The sequence below is a fragment of the Rhea americana genome, unplaced genomic scaffold (assembly GCF_003343005.1).
Source record: "Rhea americana isolate MKP2758 unplaced genomic scaffold, rheAme1 scaffold_115, whole genome shotgun sequence".
Lineage (NCBI taxonomy): Eukaryota > Metazoa > Chordata > Aves > Rheiformes > Rheidae > Rhea > Rhea americana.
In genome coordinates, this window is record NW_028185206.1 from 496,022 (window position 1) to 516,493 (window position 20,472).

General features: G+C 43.8%; 1 protein-coding gene across 1 annotated transcript in view; it reads left to right on the forward strand.

The window, feature by feature from the left end:
- Window positions 1-20,472, forward strand: part of LOC146600804 (neuronal acetylcholine receptor subunit alpha-7-like) — a 59,166-nt gene that overhangs the window by 20,227 nt on the left and 18,467 nt on the right. Inside the window, exons 3-7 of the mRNA XM_085316965.1 lie at window positions 10,782-10,826; window positions 11,830-11,939; window positions 14,501-14,580; window positions 16,689-16,856; window positions 19,121-19,315. Coding sequence (XP_085173091.1) covers window positions 10,782-10,826; window positions 11,830-11,939; window positions 14,501-14,580; window positions 16,689-16,856; window positions 19,121-19,315 — 598 coding nt within the window. The remainder of the gene's footprint in view (window positions 1-10,781; window positions 10,827-11,829; window positions 11,940-14,500; window positions 14,581-16,688; window positions 16,857-19,120; window positions 19,316-20,472) is intronic.

The following is a 20,472-nucleotide window of genomic DNA, read 5'->3' on the forward strand; positions in this document are numbered from 1 at the left end:
TGTCTCCCACAGARCCCCACCGAGCCCTGACAGCCAAGCATGCAGCACCTCCAAGAGCACCAGGAGTGGGACTCCTGTTCTTGCTTTGTCCAAGAGCTGAGCCAGGCCATCAGACTGGAGTAGTTAAGAAATGAGGCATGACATTTTTCACAGTGAAGGAAAAGCAGACTGTTTTTCTTTGGTTCAATGTGATATGAATTTGCTAGGTAGTGACCACTTGTTATCGTGAAGGTGGCTTGATTGCTCCTGCTGGCATTTGCAGGGGAGCGTATCTGAAGGGGTTTACATCCTTTATGTGGAATCACTCATGAGGAATTAAAACAAAATAGTTTTTATTTTCCAACTTTCTTTCTTTTAGGGATATTGTTCACTGTTACATTCACAGCCTTACTGCCCTGGATTCTCCACAGGAGAAAGTTTGATTAGTTTTCTAGGCCAYGTGTCTCTCCAAACTGCAAGCTTAAATCTGCAAAGATAAAAAGAAAACAACCAGCCAACTTACAGAAGCATATCAAGAGTAAAATCTCAGTCTAACTGGAAGTGTATCACATTCTTTTAAAGACCCCTCTAAATAAAGAGCCTAATTTTAAGAAGATAATTGCACCATACTTCAGAGATAATACATTCCTGAAAAGTCCTTTCCAAAAGCAAACACACCGCTGAGGTTTCCAGTAATTACTGCGTTGTCAGTACTCATTGCTATGAGCTCAAGCACAAGTGACATCCCCTGCAGCTCAGGCATCTTGGCACAAGCCATGGCTGCCAGTGTCAAGCCCCACTCAACCAGGCAGAGGATTCAGGCACTTGGTGCCACTGGTGGCAGGAGCTTGACCTGCTCAGGGGTGAGAAATCTCTCGGGCTGAAAAATGGGATGGGCAGAAGGGAGATTCCGGGTACAGCCAGGAGAGGAAAAGAGAAGTGTCAAAATTGACAAAATTATAGCAAAAAGAGGACTGAGGAGGAGGACTGCAGAAGCATGGTGGATGAGAGGAGATTCGTTCAAAAATCCTTTATATTTTCTGCCCTCTCTTATCTAGTCTCATCAAATTCTCTTTGGAAAGATTTATTCCAGTTTATATTCTAATGAAACCTGCTTCTTTGAGCTTGAAAGTCTGGTTGGTCTATTTTGCTCATGAGATGGAGCCAGCCTGGTCCTGTGTGTTTCCCCTCACATGGCTCAGTCCTGCAATGCTCTTCTCCTTCCTACTTGGTCCTCCCGCTGCAACCCTGCAGATGTCAGGCTGCCCAGTACGTACCACAGCATGGCTGGTCTGGTGCTTTYGTGGGAATTTCCTCCTGTTTCAGAGGGGATCACAGCTAGAAAAAGAGACTGCAAGTCTCCAGCGGGAAGCCACAAGAATAACAGGGGGACCCCCCAACAACCCAGAGTTGGCTCTTTTGCACTTTCAGAAGATAAGAATGCATTATTTCACTGTACCTACAGTCCAAAAGCAAATGYTCTGTCTGGAAAACTCAGCACGCACTGTTTTGCTTTGATTACACAGTGGGTAACATGATTGCACATCCTACTGGTGGTGGGATTATCCCAAATGTGATCACATGCTTGCAAACAATCCCATTTCARCAGCAGAATTCATCGCTATGACGTGTCAAAGCTCTTAAAAGATTTGGAAAGCAGCAAGGCAAACTCACAGAAGAGTTGACTGGGACAATAAAGAGCAAAGATTCGATCTATCTCCTGAAAAGATAACTGTTTTAAGCAGAATACAAGCCTGAATTAGCCAGTCTTACCTAGTGCAGCAGCTTTTGTCTTTGCTGCCAAAGACAAAACCAAATTGCTACAGTACAGGCTGGGTTTAAGCCRTAGCTCACACTGTTTTTCCCTAAATCAGAGACTACAGCTCAGCCTTGCAGGAATTCCCCCCCCCCCCTTTTTTTTTTTTAAGGAAGTGATTAGTGGGGGGACTATTTCTTGCAGCAGGCAGCTCTTTTCACCGAAGCGCCTCAGCTTGCTGCTCGGGTTCCCAGGTGATGTGCTGCTTGGTTCGCAGGACCCTCGACCAAGCCCCAGGAGAGCCGGTGAGCAGCAGCCCCTCTGCTGGAGCTTGCATAATTTGAAAGAGACTTGMCAGCGCCGAGGGCTGCCGGTCAGCGGGCTCCGGGCTGCTGGCTGTGAGCCTGCCCTCTCCTTGGACGTGAGCTTGGGGGAAAGGTAGAAAAGCAGGAGGACGCACAGGCCAGCTGTGGGCTACGCAYGGCCCTGGTAGCCCCAGGTCACCCAGATCATCACTGAGAGAGAAGGATAGAGGTAGAGTGAGGCAGAGAAGGGTCCTATTAAATCCACTTGACTTCGGAAGGAAACTCAGCCTGTTCATTGGAAAGTGAGTTTATTCGTTATGGAAAATAYTAATACAGAGCAGGCACTGGGCTCTCTTTTTAAAGTCTGGCTGAAGGCAAGAGATACCATATCGCTGCTGGGTATGTTTATTTATAATACTTAAAGTGATCCTGTTCCCTAGGACACAGCTGTTTTAGGGATGGTACAGCATACAAATTGAATAACAAAATTTTCAAGGGTTAAATTTTTAGCTCCAGTTCTCTGTTCCATTTCTAAACTGGCTTTGGAGCAGCTAGGTCACCCTCCTGCCCTGCCCCCTCCTCCTCTGCATCCTCACGTGTCCAGATCTCTGCACTGGACATCATGCAGCAAGCCCACGTCAACACACAAGTGACTCAGAGAAACAAATACAAATATGCCAATACACATATACAGCCATTCACATATTATGCCGAATATAGCATCGCTATTCACTGGATTAAACCRTAATCCTTATAGTACATCCTGTACAAATCTTTTCTGGATAAATAACTTCCAAAACGTAAGCTTGACCACTTAAGACTGAAACACACAAAGCATATGAAAGAGACACAATAATGGGAGGATTATTATTATAGGTATTCTGTATTTTGTATATTTATAAAGCATTGATGAGTGACAGGGAGATAAAATGACTCTTTCTGTCCTTCTGGATTAAAAGTATCTTTCTTCCCACCCCTGTGGATGCCCCTGTATTTATTTGTGTGTTTACTGAATAGCTTTTGCAAGGTATTTTTGCTCTGTTTCTCCTGGTATGGAACCTCCTCTACCAAAACATCTCTCTCTTTCCAGAAAGTTTCTCTCCACCAGGTATTGTGGTCTCATCCTGCTATAAAGCAAGAGCAAATTTGCTGAGACCAGAGCAGTGAAACTGATGCAAACTGGAGTAACTGAGATGGGAATCAGGCTGAATATCCTTATGTATTTGGAAAATCAGTAATTAATGATCACTTGAAGTTATTAAAATTCAAACCAGAAAAATTACAGAATGGTTGACAGCCCAGTAGATTCATTAAAGTTAAATCCCAAACTCTCTCTTACTGCGACAGATTTTGAACTCTGGGAACAAAAATTTAAAYCAATTGGCCCCTTCATTAGCAAGGAAGCAGCTTGAAAAATGGGAATGCTGAGGCTGAATCATGAATTATTATTTTGACTGCCTTCTAAGTGACAGGCATTATTAAAATGTTGGTCCTACTAATCCAATTAAAAGCATGACACTTGAGTTTGCTAGCACAGTGAAGTTAGGATTCATGGGAAATRTGGCTTCCCATCTAATACCTCTTACCCCATAGGCTAACGTGAAGGCCTATGGTGAAGGCTGAATTACCTGCCTTTTACCCGCTGCTTTTTCCATGGGCTCCTGCCCCACTCATGGCACGGAGTGGATGGGACTCAGTGGGCAATGATTCAATAGGTTGTTTGCCCTGTGTTGTTCAGTATGCATCTCCATGTTTGGGTGACCTTGAATCTGATATTTCTTAAGTTTTCAGTATCTGAAAGGTTAATATTTTAAATCTATATGGTTTGTGCATAATTTCAGAGACTGTGGCAGTAATTGTTAAGCAAAAACTTTTTCCTTCTCTTTCCATCCCTCATTCCTGCCCTTTTACCTAGCTGATCCTAACAGAAAAAAAGCAATGCTCCGTTATCAAATTTGAGAGCCTTTAATAGCTAAAATGTCTCAAAGAAAAGGTCACTGGAATTTTAAATTTTTTGTGAAAATGTATCTTTCCATTGCTGCATTCTTGAATGGTTTGTGTCACCTAGAATATCCCTCTAGACAGGGAAGGACATCCTCAAAGTGGTGAATGCCACAGGGTCTGGACAGCAGACTGTGGCACCGGCCCTTGCACTGGTATCTATAGGCCCAGATCTTCTCCAYGGTACTACCAGAGCATCACTCAGGGGGTTCAGGTGGTGGCCATGCCTTCCCTCCCCTCTTCCACAACAGGTTTCTCTTGGCATTAKAGCAAGCCTTGGCAAAGGAAGGGATTGCCTAGCCACAAGTGCACGCAGGGGGTCAATGCACATCTCCTTAAGCTGCTTCTGGTGAAGCTGTCTGTCCCCAGCTCCCTGAAAGTCCTCTAGGGTGGCTGAGGGTCCACTCACCCTGGGAAAGACAGGCTGATGAGAAGTGAGCCTAATCCCATGTTCTCTGAAACAGGCCTGTATCACACTACTTTGCTGTGCTGCTGTAATAGCACATAAGCATAAGAAGAAAAAGCAAAGTCACCACTTGCAAGTAGACGAGGAGTTTGTCTTTGATAAGAACTCACTGCTGACCTATTAAGGACCTTTCTTTGCTTTCTTCCCTGTGYTTTTCCTGTGACTTTGAATGTGAAAAAAGCAATGAATAATGAATAACTTGGAATAACAGTTTATGTCTAGTCCTGTTCATTGAAACACCTGCTAACTGTGCACAAAACACATGGAGGGCTATTTCAGGATGAAACATTCACCCTGGAGATTATACAAACCACCTACATGCTATGCGCAGATGACTTGGAATTTTAATAGAGGACTGAGTGATTTTGGACTGTGGCATAACACTTCTTCCCCAAGGGTGCATGCCAATTCATCCAGACAGTCGACTAGAGAGCAAAACTGTGCTGGAAAGCCACGTGAGCCCTCTGCCCCAGCTTGTAAGATTTCCTACAGAAATGTAATGTGAAGCAGCTGAGCAATCTGGTGGCTTCACATCTCTCCCCAGGACCCTGTACTGTTTTGGGGAAGGGGGATCCACTGAATCTGTGGGTCTTTGGTGAAGGACTGGAGGCCAAACAGGCTCACAGACAATGCCGGAGACTATAATGTGATGTACTTCATATCAATCTTGGCCTGCAGGCACTGCTGAGCAACTGCACTCTGGAAAAAAACTGAGGAACCTGAGACAGACACTCACAGCCCTGTGCTGTAGCTGACGGTCAAGTCATGCGTGCAGGGAGGAAACAAGTCTGCAGGATATGGCCTTTTTTCACAACAGTACCAGTTAAGATTGGGAAGAGTGGGAGATGAGGCAAAAATCTCCATGGTTGGCAGTGAGTTAGCACAGAGGCCAAAGGCAGTTCGTTCTTTGTGAATGTGGGTCACCCTTAGGTGAAAAGCACTTAGGAGAAACTGCCTAGAGCCCTTAATAGCAGAAAAAGCCCAAAGCATCAAAATGTGAAAAGTGGRAAGGAGTTGTGTTCAGCCATGAACTCTTAACTAGACCCCTGTAGCTTGACCGAACCAGTCCCTTCACATCTCTGTCCTGATGTGTACAGAAATGCTCCACAGACATTGGTAGATGTTTGCTTATCCTTTTTTTTATTCTAGTCTATTTCTGAATCTTTCTCAGTCCCTTTGTCTGGTCTCTAGGCTATTCCTTCTTTGCCCTTCTTCCTCCTGAAGATGCTTTGGTAATGAGATGAAATGCTTCAAAGTTGATGTTGCTGTGGAAGCATGCATTCCATCTTTTTAGACTCTTTCAGATGGCAAACCTTAAATACATGAGTATTTATACATAATGAGACCCCTGAAATATAGAGGTTGTCTTGCTATGCTGACTAACTGTTACCAGGGCAACCTAGGTTTCTCGGAAGATCTCTGGTTTTGTGGAACTTCAATGATACAGTGCATTAAAGCTGAGTCCTCCCTAATTATTTAAGTCCTTTGGGTTGGAGGAACATTTTAGTTAGTCAGCTCCAGGCTGTGGCTAGGTGGATGCTTCAGCAAAGGAAAGGACTGCATGCTGCAGACACAGATTGATCCTACAAACATTTGAAAGCCTCATCCATTGCTTTATTTTCTTGAGCTAAATCCAGTGCAGAGACTAGTGTCTCAGCCAGCAAAACTTCCTGAGAGAAAACTGTCAGGTCAATGCAACCTCTCTCTTCTACAAAAGAAACCTTGAGATATTCCTCCTATTTGCTCAGGCATGCAAATACCCGAATAAACAAAAAAGCAAAACAGAGTAGCCACAGATGGCCTTTGGTGACCTCTGATAGTCAGCTATCCAGTCTGGGACTTTTCAGGTTCCAGATATCTTCCAATAAGTCAAAGACTAAGTTAGCTTCAAAGGCTGTAGCTCTGTGAGAGAGCAAGGATTAATGATGTTGGTCACCAGTTTTCTGGTCCCTCGTTAGAGAGATGACACAATATCATATGATGTGACTACTGAACCAGCAAGGGCTTTGTTTCTTTTTGTCCATGTATTATGGACCCAGATATTTAAGTGCGCAAAGGTAGTCATATTTTATCTGGATGGCGGTTTTAGTAAGGGTAGAGTCTACTGGCAGAGCCTGGTGCAAAAAGGTGGATATTCACATGTTCGAGTATGTGCACTGGCTTCTCAGCTGGTACAAGCCTGAGTAAGTTTCTCACTCTCTGTAGGTCAAGGGTGGCTGTAGGAACAGGCAGATGTCCAGGGGAGAGGATTAACTGGGGAGAAGATGGGGATAGAAAGGGGAGAAAACAATAAGGAAAGGAAGGATTTAGAAGACATCTGTTGCACTTGCTACTGAAAACAGTATCAGCTTTTCCAGCTTTTGTAAATACCAGCAGCAAATTGATTTGTTTAGGCTGAACACCTACAGCCTGAGGGAACTGCTAGGGCAGTGCTGGGCAAGCAGCTCTGGGGAGCTTGTTGTCTCCAGTCTGCAGCCTCACCTGGGACCCTGGTGGGGACAGCTGCTTGCTGCATTGAGAGCGAGGGGCAGAGCGAGTCTGCTCAATGCTGAGGGAAAGTAATCCTGAAGCAAAGTGCAATGGAAAACTGGCACATGAAACACACAGTACTGCAATTATTCAAGCTTTCTCCTGGGAAGAAAGGTATCCTGACAGCTGACCTTAAATTCCTCCATATGAACACAGGACACACAGTGAGGGAACTTCTTCCAGTGGTTCCCAAGCTGGAGAATTAGCTTTTATCTTGGCAAAGCGGTACCAGCCAGGGACTTCTTGGGACTGGGTAAAACAGATCTGCTGTCTGTGTTGTCTGGAAGTACTTTGGTAAGAAACAGGTACAGCCCACTAAGCTGCCCACATCATGCCCAGGTATTTCAGAAATGCTGATGGCCCAAAGCTCCTGATAAAGAGAGCAGGAGCAGTGATTCTTCTGCAGCTCTGAAAAGGACAGACAACCAGCCCCCTTCCTTCAAGACTAAACCATTTCTTTACAAGAGGCAAAGTTATGTGGCTCGGTAAATCACCAAAACTCCAGAAAAGAGAAGCTCCATATGCACCAAAGCCCTCGGAAGGCCCCTGCACTAAAATGTATATCCAATGTATTTCTTTCTTTGTGAATCTCGTATTTATTATCTTTAGCTATGCTGAAGATCTTTACCACAGACCATAGACTTGGAAGAGTACAGTATAAAGTGTGCTTTGYTGTTCCTGCAAACCAGGTACTCTGGGCAAACTCAAATCCTTCATGGGAAAGCTTTCTGTTTCACCTTGCAATAGGGAGGACCCAACAGGCTGCATCTGTGCTGTCATCTGTGTGTTGATTGGTGCTGCATACTGAAATAACATTTTCTGCGCCTTGCTGTTCATAAAGCCAACTTCTTTTGAAAGCTCAGCAGCCTGRAGGCAGGAATGAGAATAGACTCTGGATAGCCATGAAAGCAGCCTAAAGTGACATTTCTTCCCCCGCAAGGCTGAGACAGATGTAAGAAGCCCAAAGGCCTGGTTAGACTTCATGTTCTTACTGGCTGCTGTTATTAAAAGGCAAGGCAGAAAGACCATGTAGAGCATGGCTACACTGAAGATAAACCTGTGGCAACACTAACAGAAGAGCTCACCTTTAACTGCAAAATATCTGAGAAATAGGATGAACATGATGGGGCTGAGCACAATAGTCTTGTGACAAAAAGCCAAAGAATACCTAAGACAATGTGTTTAAGCTACCTGCGATGGCTGATTTTTGAAACTAATTTGATCTGAAGTGAAAGCTGRTTACCAGGGTCATTAGCTTCTGAGTTTGAGCAGGGAACTCCTAGAAGTGTAATAGGTGAGCAAGTTAAGGCAATAGAGTATTTTGTGAACTATGAAAGTCAGTCTTAGTTGTTTTTCTTTGCAGATGTGAAGTCTGTCAAGTAAAAAATGCTTATGTAAGGTAAAAAAGGGTTTTTCCTTGGAAAATAGGGCCCTGAGTAAAAGGCTGCTGACCAGAGGCTTCTCCACATGCAGGAAAGCCATTAGCCMTCCAGGTGTACATTGCACTTTAATGGATCCTCCTGTGGCTCTCACGCAGCCAAAGAAAAGGGAAGGGTCCCCTCCTCCCTTTCCCCATGGGGTGCAGTGGAGAATCCTTCCTTTTGCAGACCTCAGAGAGAGGAAAGGCCTAAGTGTTGCAGCTACTCTTTCAGGTCATCTGCAAGCCAGAGAGCTGCCTGGGAGGGAGGCATACCACAGACAGGCTTCAAGCTCATTCAGCAGTACTGGTGAGGCAGTGTCCACCTTGTCAGGGAATTGGTATTTAAGAGACTTCCCCAGGCAGCTCTGCTTCATCCATTAGCTCTGGAGTCTGCAGTCCTGCAGTGGTTTCTGCATGGTGTGCACAAGAAGTAAACCCCCAGGCCTCACAGAAGAAAACACTTGTCCACTGATGGAGCTGAGTGTGAGACTAGGCAGCTCATATCTTCCCTGGTGATTCATGGATAGCTGCTTTGTATATCTGCTGTGGGGGTAGTGCTGGACAGGGAGAGAGGGAGAGACCATGAATGCAGCTTGAGATGGCTAAACTCAAAATGTTTCCAAAATGAATGAGGTAGTTCTGGTTTCACTCCTTCTGTTAACYAACAAATACTGCAAAAAGTAGTATAATCAAAGGTCAGACCARTCCAGAAGCCCAGACTACTTCAGGGATATAGTGTACCTTGTGGTTGTGGAGGTCAAGCTTTTTGGATATTGAGTGCTAATGAAGAGTACAGGTGGCATGGACTCTAGGGGAGCAGGAGGTATGGTGGTGTAGCACACAGCTTTGCATAGAGGACACTGGCAATCACACGTACACTTAGTTTGCATGTCTTCAGTAAACTCAGCTGGCCTCTGCAAGCTCCAGAGTATCAGAAAGATCCTCTGGAGCTTTTTGACTGTCTCTAGATTCTCAGATCCAGTCAACTGCTAAGTCAAGGAAATACCAAGGTCTCTAGGAAGACCTTGCCAAAATGGAGGCATGCCTTAAGTTGGGCCAGCATGGATGGAGCCTGCAGATACAACAGTCAGGCTGGTGTCCCAGCTCAAGGGGGTGCCTGCAGCAGCAGTAGCAGCAAACAGAGCTTGCTGGAGATACTACTGAGCAAGAGCTAATGTGGGGGTTGGCTGAGACTTTGATAGCCCTAACTACCTGTGGGACTTGACAGATGCCTCTGAAGAAAGCAATGGAACATAAAGATTGTCTTTAATTAAAAAAAGGATGTTTCAGGGGGCAAGACGGTAGTTTGTTTCAACGTGCTAGTAGGAAGGGGAGTCAAGACAGTTTGCAATGAAATAGTGGTCTGGAGATCTCTYTGCTGTGGACAAATGAGTCCCTGCTTTGGTGATGCCTTCCAACAAGTGCCCAAGAGAGCTGAGCAGAAGCAGASGGGGAAACTGCCTCTTTTTGAGTCTCTTGGTCAAGAATCTGATTTTCTTAGACTGTGACTGCATTTTCCAGGCCTGGCCCTAGCTGCAACATCAGACCCAAGCAGGAAGATCCATTTCTGCCCAAACTGTAGCTCTCTCTGGAAAGGGAGGTGGACCTCACTACATTAACCACATTGTTCTGCCACAGAAACTTGGCAAGGCTGCTCTCTCCATCTCCACMGTTGTGGTTGCTCTCCACCTGCCAGCTGACCATGACCCAGCAAGGCACCCTTCAGCCCCAAGCCATTCCTGCTTCTTCTCCCAAACTACTTTGAGACCAGCTAAGTGATTGCTTCTTCACTTCTGGCACCAGTTAGAGCTGCTTCCCTGTAGCCTCCAGATGCTKGTGTCCCCTTTCAGGATAAGCTAAGCTACATAATGCAGAATTTCTAAAGGAACAGCACCTTTCAGCATCCTTTCACTATTGTTTTGCAGTAGTAGCAAAAACAATGGAAATTCTCTCCAACAATTGTGTGCTGTATGGTACTACTAGATATCATCTTGTTTTGCCCATCTAATGAAAAGGAAAATCTTGTGCATTAGGTAAGGAGTCTCCAGAAAAATATCAGCCATTCTCTRTGTTGTTCAGTTACAACAAATGCAGGAAGTTTTTTAGGTTTTGAGGATCAAAGAGAGCCATAATWGTCTGGGCCATGTGTCACAATTCAGTGTTTTTGTGCTGAGCTCACAGTCTCCTTGATAGAGTTTGCATGCATTTTCTCCAAGGATCAGGGTTTTGAAAGGAATAAAAGAGTAATGTGTCCACCTGTGATCAGACTGTATCTTCTGGTTCATCTCTTTTTCTCTTTTCTCCCTTTCCCCCTTCTGTTTAAAGGATGAGAAGAATCAGGTGCTGATCACAAATGCTTGGCTGCAGATGGTGAGTAACATGTCTCAATAACAAGTGAAAAACCTCTTTAAGAGTAAGTCTGCCGCTGACCCTGTATGGTTACACGTATGATCTGCTCTTGTGGGGGCATGAACTGATGTCCTGAGCAACTTGTGCTCTGTAAAGATGCAGCCTTGGAGTGAAAAGCTTGTGGGAGACTTGAATGATTGAGGTARTTCTGCTCTGACACTAGCAGCCAAACATTGCATCATGTTAATGGGAACAGCAGAATGGGCTGCTTCTTCCTCAGCTGTCTACTGGGATTTGCAACAGAAATTAGCTTTCCTACTGCAAAAATCCAGAATTCAGACAATCCTTTACGACTATGGGACTGTGCACGTCCTGTTCCCAGGAGAGGCTGGCTGTGATTATAGCACCAGTGCCTGTTTCTCTGGTAGCCTTGCCATAGACGTTTACTGCAAGTCACCAGCTTCAGCACAAAACTTGTACCTGCACCTTTCTTGAACTGTGTGTGTTGTGGTTGAGGGGGAAGGAGGCTCAGAAGCAATCCCCTGAGATACGAAATCCACTTACCTGCCTGGCATAGTGAGGTGGTTATTAATAACCCTGTTCCCAAATCTTTGTAACAAATTAAATCATTTCCATTAGAGATGGCCAGACATACATGGACATTAGTAGTCCATGTACTACTAATGTTACCCAAGTTATTTCAAACTAGGCTGGTCCACCAGCCTCCTAGTAGATGCTCATCCATCAAGAAAAGGTTTGAAATATCTGTATTCAGGTGTTAGGCTTGTGGGATTAGACAGTAAATTACAATATAATAGCACACAACGTCCAGGCATTGGTTTGTAAATTCTTCTCCTGAAGAATTAAACCTTCTTTAATTATTAAAGCCTATCACTATAAGCTATATAACTACTGTCACAATACAGCATTACTATTGGTAACAGCCATTCTGTTCCCCTAATATTCCAAATAGGTTAGAAGATTTTTCCCAGGTCATATATCTGATATATGTATTCTTCAACAGTACTGGGTTGATGTTTACCTGTCTTGGGATCAGTATGAATACCCAGGGGTCCAGAACTTGCGATTTCCAGCTGATCAGATCTGGGTGCCGGATATTCTTCTGTATAACAGGTAAGCAGGATATGCGACAGCCAACAGAGACATGGAACTACAGAACTAGATGCTGGAAATGAGCAATGCTCCACTAATACTCTGGGGCTTTTTCTGCCTGGGGATTTTGCCTCCTTCTCTTGAAACAATTAAAATAATAATAATAAAAAACCCAAACAAGAGCCAGATAATAGTTTCTTTCTAATATCCAAACTAAATCTCCTTTTTCTGTAATTTTGCAGATGTCTTCTTTCCATTTTCACAGTGGACACAGAGAACAAATWATCCATATTCTTCCTGTAATTACCGTATCTCTCCTGGAAAATTTTTATCATATTTCTGCTGTAGTCTTTCTGCCTGGACTTAACAAGCCCAGTTTCTKTGTGCTTCCCTCATCATTTACATTTTCTAAATCTCTTTGCATTACCTCTATTCTCCTCTAAACACTCCAATTTGTTTTTTTACTCTATTACTGGATTCAGCACTCTAGCAAAGACTTTGCAGTGTGCAGTGGAGTGAGATAGTAACGTCCACATCTGCCCACATGTTTCCTTTAATGCATTCCTGAAGGAGGGGTTTCTGCTTATATGCTCACTAACATCTTATTTCTGGACTTATCTTTTGATCCATCGTAAACTCCAGACCTTCTCTTTCAGACTTACTGCCTCATCAGGTTTTCCTATATCTGTCTGTCTTTGTCAGTTTTAAGGGGGACTATTTCTCATCATCTGGACTGAATTTAATTCTGTTGGTCTCTCCACTTTGCCAAGATCCATTTTCTGATTTAAGCCCTCACTCCAAAGTTTGTGAAGGAAACTTGCAGTCACTTGGAAATTATATAAGGGTTATTCTTTACTTAAGCTTTAGTCCCTTCGGCTGGAGTAAAAGCCCATGATAACAACTCAGCCAGATTCAGTCTCTAACCAGCAGGCCTGTGATCTGGTCCCTGTTTTTCTAGTTCAGTAAAAAAGCATTATGTGGCAAAGGCTTTCTGAAGTCCAGACATATCTCCTGCCTCTTCTTAATCAGTAAGTCAATCATCCTGACAAAGAAGAAAATTAGTTTGATTTGGTGCAGTTGGCCCTTGACAAATCCATGCCAGCTCTTATGACCTTATTATCTTTGAAGTATGGCTGATGTGTCGGTAACTTCACCATTTTTTTAAAAAAATGGAATCTTCTTAGATCATCTCTAGTTCACTGTGCCCTTTCCTATCTTCCATGAGTTCTCACAGATATATTGTTAATGCTTCAGAGAGTATTTTGGCCAGTTCCTTCGGTACTCCAGAGTATTGAAATTTCATCAACTGTTCCAACAGGAGTCTGTTGTATGCACACTTCCTTAACCTGTTCATCCCCTRTTCTGTCCCACATTTGTGCCATTGTGTCCTTCTTCCTTTTACATGTCTTGCTAGTTATCACCTCAGCTTTTTCAATTTTATCCCCATTTTTTGTACTGTTTCTTTTATGCTCATCTTGAGTCATGTGCTCATGTGCCATATTTTTGTAATTTGTTTTTGTTTTTTTAAGCCCACAGAAAGCTCCTGACAGRACTGTCATTCTACTTTGCTCTTTTATATTAGAGTAGCTTATCACTCTGCCCTGAGTATGGTTTCCTTCTCTTACATTTCTTTTTCCCTTCAGGCCATTAGTGTCTACACCAGCAAGCTACTTTGCACTCCCCAGCACAGTCCCCCCCACTTTCAGCTTGCTCCCGTTACTATCATGTACAAGGTTTTCTCAGACATGACCAAAGAGCAGGTCACAGGGGGAATGAAGGAATTTTCCACACTGCTGCGTGACATCTCTTGGGAGCCTCAGGAATGGGCTACATCTATACCCAGCCATGTGATGGGCTCATGTCTGACTGTGACACAGGACGTGCTCAGTAAAACGATGGAGTCATGTTCAAACATGACTCACCTGCATATAGCCATGATAAGCAAGGGGCTGCTGGTAAAGCCTCTGTATAGGCTATAGGAACGCTCTGCATTTAACCTCTTCCCGAGGGATGCTCTGGAGTAAGCTCCCAAGCTTGCTCTCTTGAACATGGCTTCTTTTCCTCAGAATTGCTAGAATCCTAAAGAAATCTTTTTTTCTTGGTCCCTTTCACCTGGTTTCTGCTCTTACTGTCTCAGTCAGTCTCCTCCCATAAGCCCCAGATCTAAAATAGCTTCCTGCCAGTGCTGGGTAATAAATAGCTTAAATTACGCTGTGATCTGTCCGATTCTGACCTCAGTTTCAGCAAAGATGCATCCTCCTGACTGTGTGGTCTTTGGAGACTTCTACTGGGACACTACCCCTGCTCATTTCTCTTCTGCCTTTGAGACATCACCAGCTCTGCCTCTCCCTTCTTCAAAGACGTTAGGACAAGCACCCACTGTACCTAGGCACAGACCAACAGTGTCTATAAGATGGCGAGCTACTGGTGGGGGTGGGCCTAGCCATAAGACAGTCCTTAATTCAGACATCCTGCACATTAAATTCTGACAAAAGGTCGTTTTCCTGCTGGCAGTTACTACATGCAAAGTCATATGTCTGTTGGCTCTTTCTTTATTTTGTTTTGTTCACATTGTGTTGCAGTGCAGATGAAAGATTTGATGCAACATTTCACACAAACGTGCTGGTGAATTACTCTGGATCCTGTCAATATATTCCTCCAGGTACACAGAGCATGTTTGTTTGCTTTAAATCAATTTGTATCTATTACAAATATTTTTATGTTAGAAATGAAATCCAAGCATTTGGAAGCAGTCTGTATGCAGAATTTTTACAAAACATCTATTATGGGACAAACCTGCTGAAGTAACTTAGGTCTATTACTTGTGCCCGATTTCGACTTCATAAATGAATAAATATATTTCCTGAGCAGTTTGCTTCCAACATTCAGAGCCCAGCGGAGATACCGTCTAAAGTAAGCTGGTGTGCACCCTCATGGCACATTATCGCAGAGGGAGCTTTTACATCCAACCCAGTAAGCTCTTCTTGCGAGTGAAGAGAGGTGTGACTGACTACAGGAGGCATCCCTGGAGCAGTACTGCTCCCACAGCAAAGCCTTCTGTGTACTGCAGTTTTAAGTTGAGCTTGTAACTCTTGAAGAAAGGAACCAAGACCAGTCCAGAGCTGGCCAGATGCTCATCCATACCATGCTTTTTAGGCATATTGCTGACTTCAGTGCTTCTAGGGTCCTGGAAGCTGGGATCTACCAGCAAACATCCAGGCTATTCCCACAGTCAGTTGCTGCTGTGAAAAAGAAACTTCCAAGTTTTATGAGGTAGCTGTTGATAGACCAGCTCCAAGCATGGCCACAGGTTTGATGGTGATCCTGATCCCTGAGATCACTCAAAGCACTCATGTGATTTCTCCAGGGCAGATCCATGGGTAAGGCTACTCTCTAGAGAGCAACGGGCAACATGAAAAAWTTGGCATTCATCAGAGCAGAGCCATTTCCATCCCCCTAGGGTCTGTTTAGATAGATCATACAGGTGGTGCCTCTGTCAGGCAGATCTGGTGCCCCGCTAGTCTCTTTTCTGCCAAAGGAGTAGGAGAAGTGGTAGCATGGGCACAGACTGCATTTAGAGTGAGCAGTAAGCTTCATGGTGGAGAACTGCTTACTTAAGACCCCAAGGAAGGAGAAGCTAATGAATAAGGAATAAAGCAAATCTGTTGTGTAAAGCACAGAAAATCTTTACTTAAACTAATTTAACTTCTGGTAAAATATTTTATCCAATCCATTTTTGAAGGAATATATTCATAATCAGCGTACTTAACAGCACCAAAAGCTCTCAGAAGCAGCCAGATTAATTGAGACACAGCAAAATACTGCAGAGGGGAAAAGAGAGTGTTCCCAAAGCTTCATGAAAGTTTTATTTCCCTTGACTCCAAGAGCAAGCACTACTCTCTGCTGCTCTCCATTAGAGAAACAAGTTCTGGTACATATGGCTAGACGGAGGAGTGGAGATGAAGGACAAGAATAGGATAATAGTCTGTTGTTAAGGAAGGGAGCAGAGCCAAGATTCAGGAGAAAAGACTCCCTGCAGCCAGTCCGAAAAAGAGCCATGGCAGCAAGAGGGAGACCTACCTGAGCATAAAGGAACAAATGAGGGGGATCCAGCCACCCTAGAGCAGCACTGATTTTATAGGGAAATGATCACGAGCAACATCCTCAGCCTTTGCAACAGCACATGGAGACAATAACAAAGGACCTCTGCTTTGGAGATTTGATTTTCAAAGACACAGCTTGAGCGCTTATTGAGGAGCATGAAACTCTCTTCAGTTAGGTGATTTAAAAGTGGGATTCACATTAGCGGGTGTTTTAGGAAGCAGGCAGAAACTATTATTCCAAACAGATAGGGTCAGCTTGGCATGTGAGATAATTTTCTGATGAAGCAGAAGCTACCTCTCCTCTGCCTTGGCAAAGCATGGTGAGCATGTGAGGTGAGGCGAAGGCTGTGGAGCAGCAGGCCCATGAGTGAACCAGACACATTCAGAATAAAAGCAAAGGCCCGGGTTAGTATATAGAAGATAAAGGCCATTAGCAAGCAAGGTTTAGCATAAAAATATATGTTCAAAGGGACTGCAGCTCTAATTCAGGGCTTTTGTGCATGTCAAAAATTGACTAAACCTTTAGGAGGAACACCTTTAGAAAGCTTCCCCAGGTACACGCAGCAGCATCACTTGGACACTTACGTACTCTGTACCCCTACCCTGTCTTCTCCATTTGATGGACTGCACTCTGCACACATTTGATTCCATCTATTTCTATCCACAGGCATTTTGAAGAGCACATGTTACATTGATGTCCGCTGGTTCCCTTTTGATGTGCAGAAGTGTGATTTGAAGTTTGGCTCCTGGACACACAGTGGCTGGTTACTTGATCTACAGATGCTTGAGGCTGATATTTCTAACTACATCTCAAATGGAGAATGGGATTTAGTGGGTAAATTGATGGGCTAAAATCTTCAATAGTCTATTTTTCAATGGCTAAACCAGAGTATAGAGAAATGAGCAATCCAACCGAGAAGTTTGAAATATAGGTGTTAAAAGCTCTTATGTAAAAGTCAGAAAAAAAAATGGAATCACGGATTRGGGAGAATTTTTCAGATACATTCATTGAAATGTCTCTGAAAACACTGTTCTGCAGAAGCAGCATGAAAGTAAGGGGAACAAGTATGTAGACGGAATCTGCTGGTCCCAATGTGTTTGAGCTGTTTGTCAGTACTAAATTTGGATGTTTTGGGGTTAAAAACACTATTTCAGCAAAATTAGAACAAGCTTTTACAGAAATGAATTCCTGTCACCAAGCAAAAAACCAAAGTGTCTCTCAGTTCATGCAAAAAACTTCAGCTCGGGATATTTCTGTTCTCTTCTGTGCCTCAGAATATACCTGTGCTTTAAAAGAGGATCCTGTGCCCAGAATCAGTTATTCAGAGCTAGCGCCTAGTGCCTTACTATGAACTCATTTATATAGGTATAAATCAGAAGCAATGCTATGGAAATTGACAGAGCGTAGACTATCCTACAGAGAACTCTCCCTTGGAGACAGGACCTTTCATCTGCTAGTCCAAATGTGTAGACAAGGAGACCTCATAAAATCAATTTCAGAGCAGTCGTGGCTTTCATGTACTCCTTTATAGTGGATATTTCTGTCCAGTAGCTTTGTGTGTCTGATGAAGAGACTGGTCTTTGATTTATCTCTCTTCATCCCAGATAAGGTATGGACAGAGCCGACCCTTTGCTGGCCCATACAACTATAGCAATAGTTAATGCTATAAGCCAGCAATGGCCATATATTTATGGAGATTTTACCGCACTCCTGCCAGAATATACACATCATAGGATCTTCTGTTATGCAGACAGAAGCAAAAAGAAGGTGAGCAATGGTGGCAGCAAAGGTACAAGATGCTGAGCTCTTCCAACTTCCCCTGATATTTTCTCTGCTGCCACCATCTCTGTCAAGTAGAGTCTTAGATGTCCCTGCCAAACAAGGTCTTATGCACCCTGGTCAGCTTAGCCAACCCACAGTATGGCTAAGTTAGACAGCTATGTCTCTTAAGCCTCAGAGATGACAGACTTTAAGCTTAACTCAACACCTCCTTTGAAAATGGAAGTCATATCACATTTGTTTTTCCTAATGAAACAAAGCAAATATTGTAAGAGAATGACAGGAAAATAACAACTAGTGGCACCTGTCCTGCTGAAAATCTGCTGCATGGGCTAGTGAATATGACATTGGCTCTTTGTCACTGTTCCCTTGGTGCAGGGTGGCAGAAGGTATGTTTTGCCGCATTATCCTTTGGCCACTATTTGCCAACTTTCCTCATTGGGTTTGGGATGGTCAGAACTGTGTTCCTTTGGCCCAGATGAATCTCTGTGGCTAAGTCACATTCTGATTACTCAGAAGACATGAAAATAAACCTCAGAAAGCCCAGAAGGAGAATCAGGAACAGCAGGAACCTTGCACAGCTGCCTCAGAAGCTGCAGAAGACACTGAAATACTGAGAGTTACAACAGCTAGCTTAACCCTGTAGGGATGTATTTCAGCTTTTAAACAACATTGAGCTGAGGAAAAAAGACACACACTGCCCCTTCTGCCCTTTAATCTGTTCACCATGTTTTCATCCTTGTGGCCATAGTGCTAGAAAATGACTTTTGCCTGGAGTTTCTCTTCTCTCTTATCAGTTGCCACAAGACACTTCAGTGCACTCCTGAGTCTGACACTTGGAACTACTGAGCAGCAAGAGACCCCACGGAGGTTGAGGTGCAGAGAAATCTCTTCCTCTTCCCTCAGCCTGAACCTCAGGAGTCAGACAAGATACCTGTTACAGTTTGAACCTAGATTGCCTGGGGGTAGTTGTAGCATGCTTGTGCCTCTACACTGGCTCCTCTGTGAGAAAACAGGTTGTTCAGTGGCCACGACAGGGCTCAGTTTGTCCCCCTTTCCTCACTCTATTGCTGGCCTCAGGCTTAAAGTGAAAATACTGAAGCACCAAAGGTAGCTGCTGCTGCCTGTGCCAGCAACATCCTCTGTAGGGCTGGATTTGTTCACAGCCAGGGATAGACCACGTGATCCCTGGAGGTCCTTTCAGCTCCAGTGGGAGACCATGGGGTCAGAGGTGCCATAAACCACCATGTGCTAGAGCCTTGAGGGATGTCTGGCAGTCTTGTACCTCTCCCCACCGCTCTGATCTCTCTTCTCTACAGGTGTCCCAGGAAAGAGGAATGAGATATATTATGAATGCTGTAAAGAACCATATCCAGATGTGACATATACTGTCACCATGCGCAGACGCACACTCTACTATGGCTTGAACCTACTGATTCCCTGTGTTCTTATATCTGCCTTGGCATTGCTTGTTTTCCTATTGCCGGCTGATTCGGGAGAGAAGATTTCTTTAGGTAAGTGCTAAAAAATTCATTTCCTGCCTAAGTTTTCTCCATAAAATGAGAAATAAATAGTGCTTGATAAAAAATGTTTCCCTGGAGAAGCATCTGAAGCACTTGTTTGGTTGGAGAAACCAGAGTAACAGCTTTCTGTAAGACATTCACTCATACTGTGCTAAGTACTTCTACTGACGTCATCCTTTTGATTTTATCCTGGAATGAGGCAAAACTTTTCACTGGCACAGACGGCAACGATAATACTGTCTCCCCTGCCGCTCTTTTCCTTAGTGCATCTCAATCCATTTCACAGCTGATTAGCTCCTTTTTTCAGCTAGGATATACTAAGAAACAGAGAGGGGCAGTGGCTCTCTGAGGGTCATGAGCAGCAGTGACTGGACATTGGATTCTCATCTTCCATGTCGCCAAACCCCCAAACTGCCAAGCTATGAGTTCTCCATAAATGCAAAGAAGCGGCAGCCAAAGAAAAGATAAACACGATTTATTATCATTATATGTGCTTCCAAGAGCACACATAAATGACAGGGGAAAGTAGGAAACATGCAAAACTGGCCCAGGTGAGATCTTAATTTTTGTATTGTGCACAAAACTGGCCAGGACAAAGACATTCAGAAAGGAACAAATGCACCGAGGCTCCATAGAGCAATTGGGGCAGCCAGGCTTACCAAAAGTAAAATAGGAACTAAGAGGAATAGGRCTCCTGTCTATAAGAAATGGAGTGTCAATGAAAAGAATTATTTGAGCTAAAAGGCAATACAAAGAAATAGAGATAATATTCGTGCAGGCTGTGAAATGAAAGGTGATTTCTCAGTACCAGGACAGCGAGTTTTTGCAACAGCCTTTCCAGAGGGAACAAATAAACAAAGAGCTACATTTAAATCAGATTGCAGTTTTATGGAGGGCATTTACAACGAGCAATTGTGACTGTGAAGTCTCTGCAAACTCTTAAAAACTAGCTGAGCTTTGCTTGAGCCCAGTTTTACCAGACCAGTGTTTCATTTAGCTGCAAAGACTTCTCTGTTACTTTAAGGAATAAGGTTTTGGTAGTAATTCAGACAAGGGAAAAGAGAGCGRATAAAGATGCATCCAAAAGATGCATCCAAAGATACTCTCACTTGGTAGAAGCTCTCATCTGTCTTGATAAGCAGAAAACC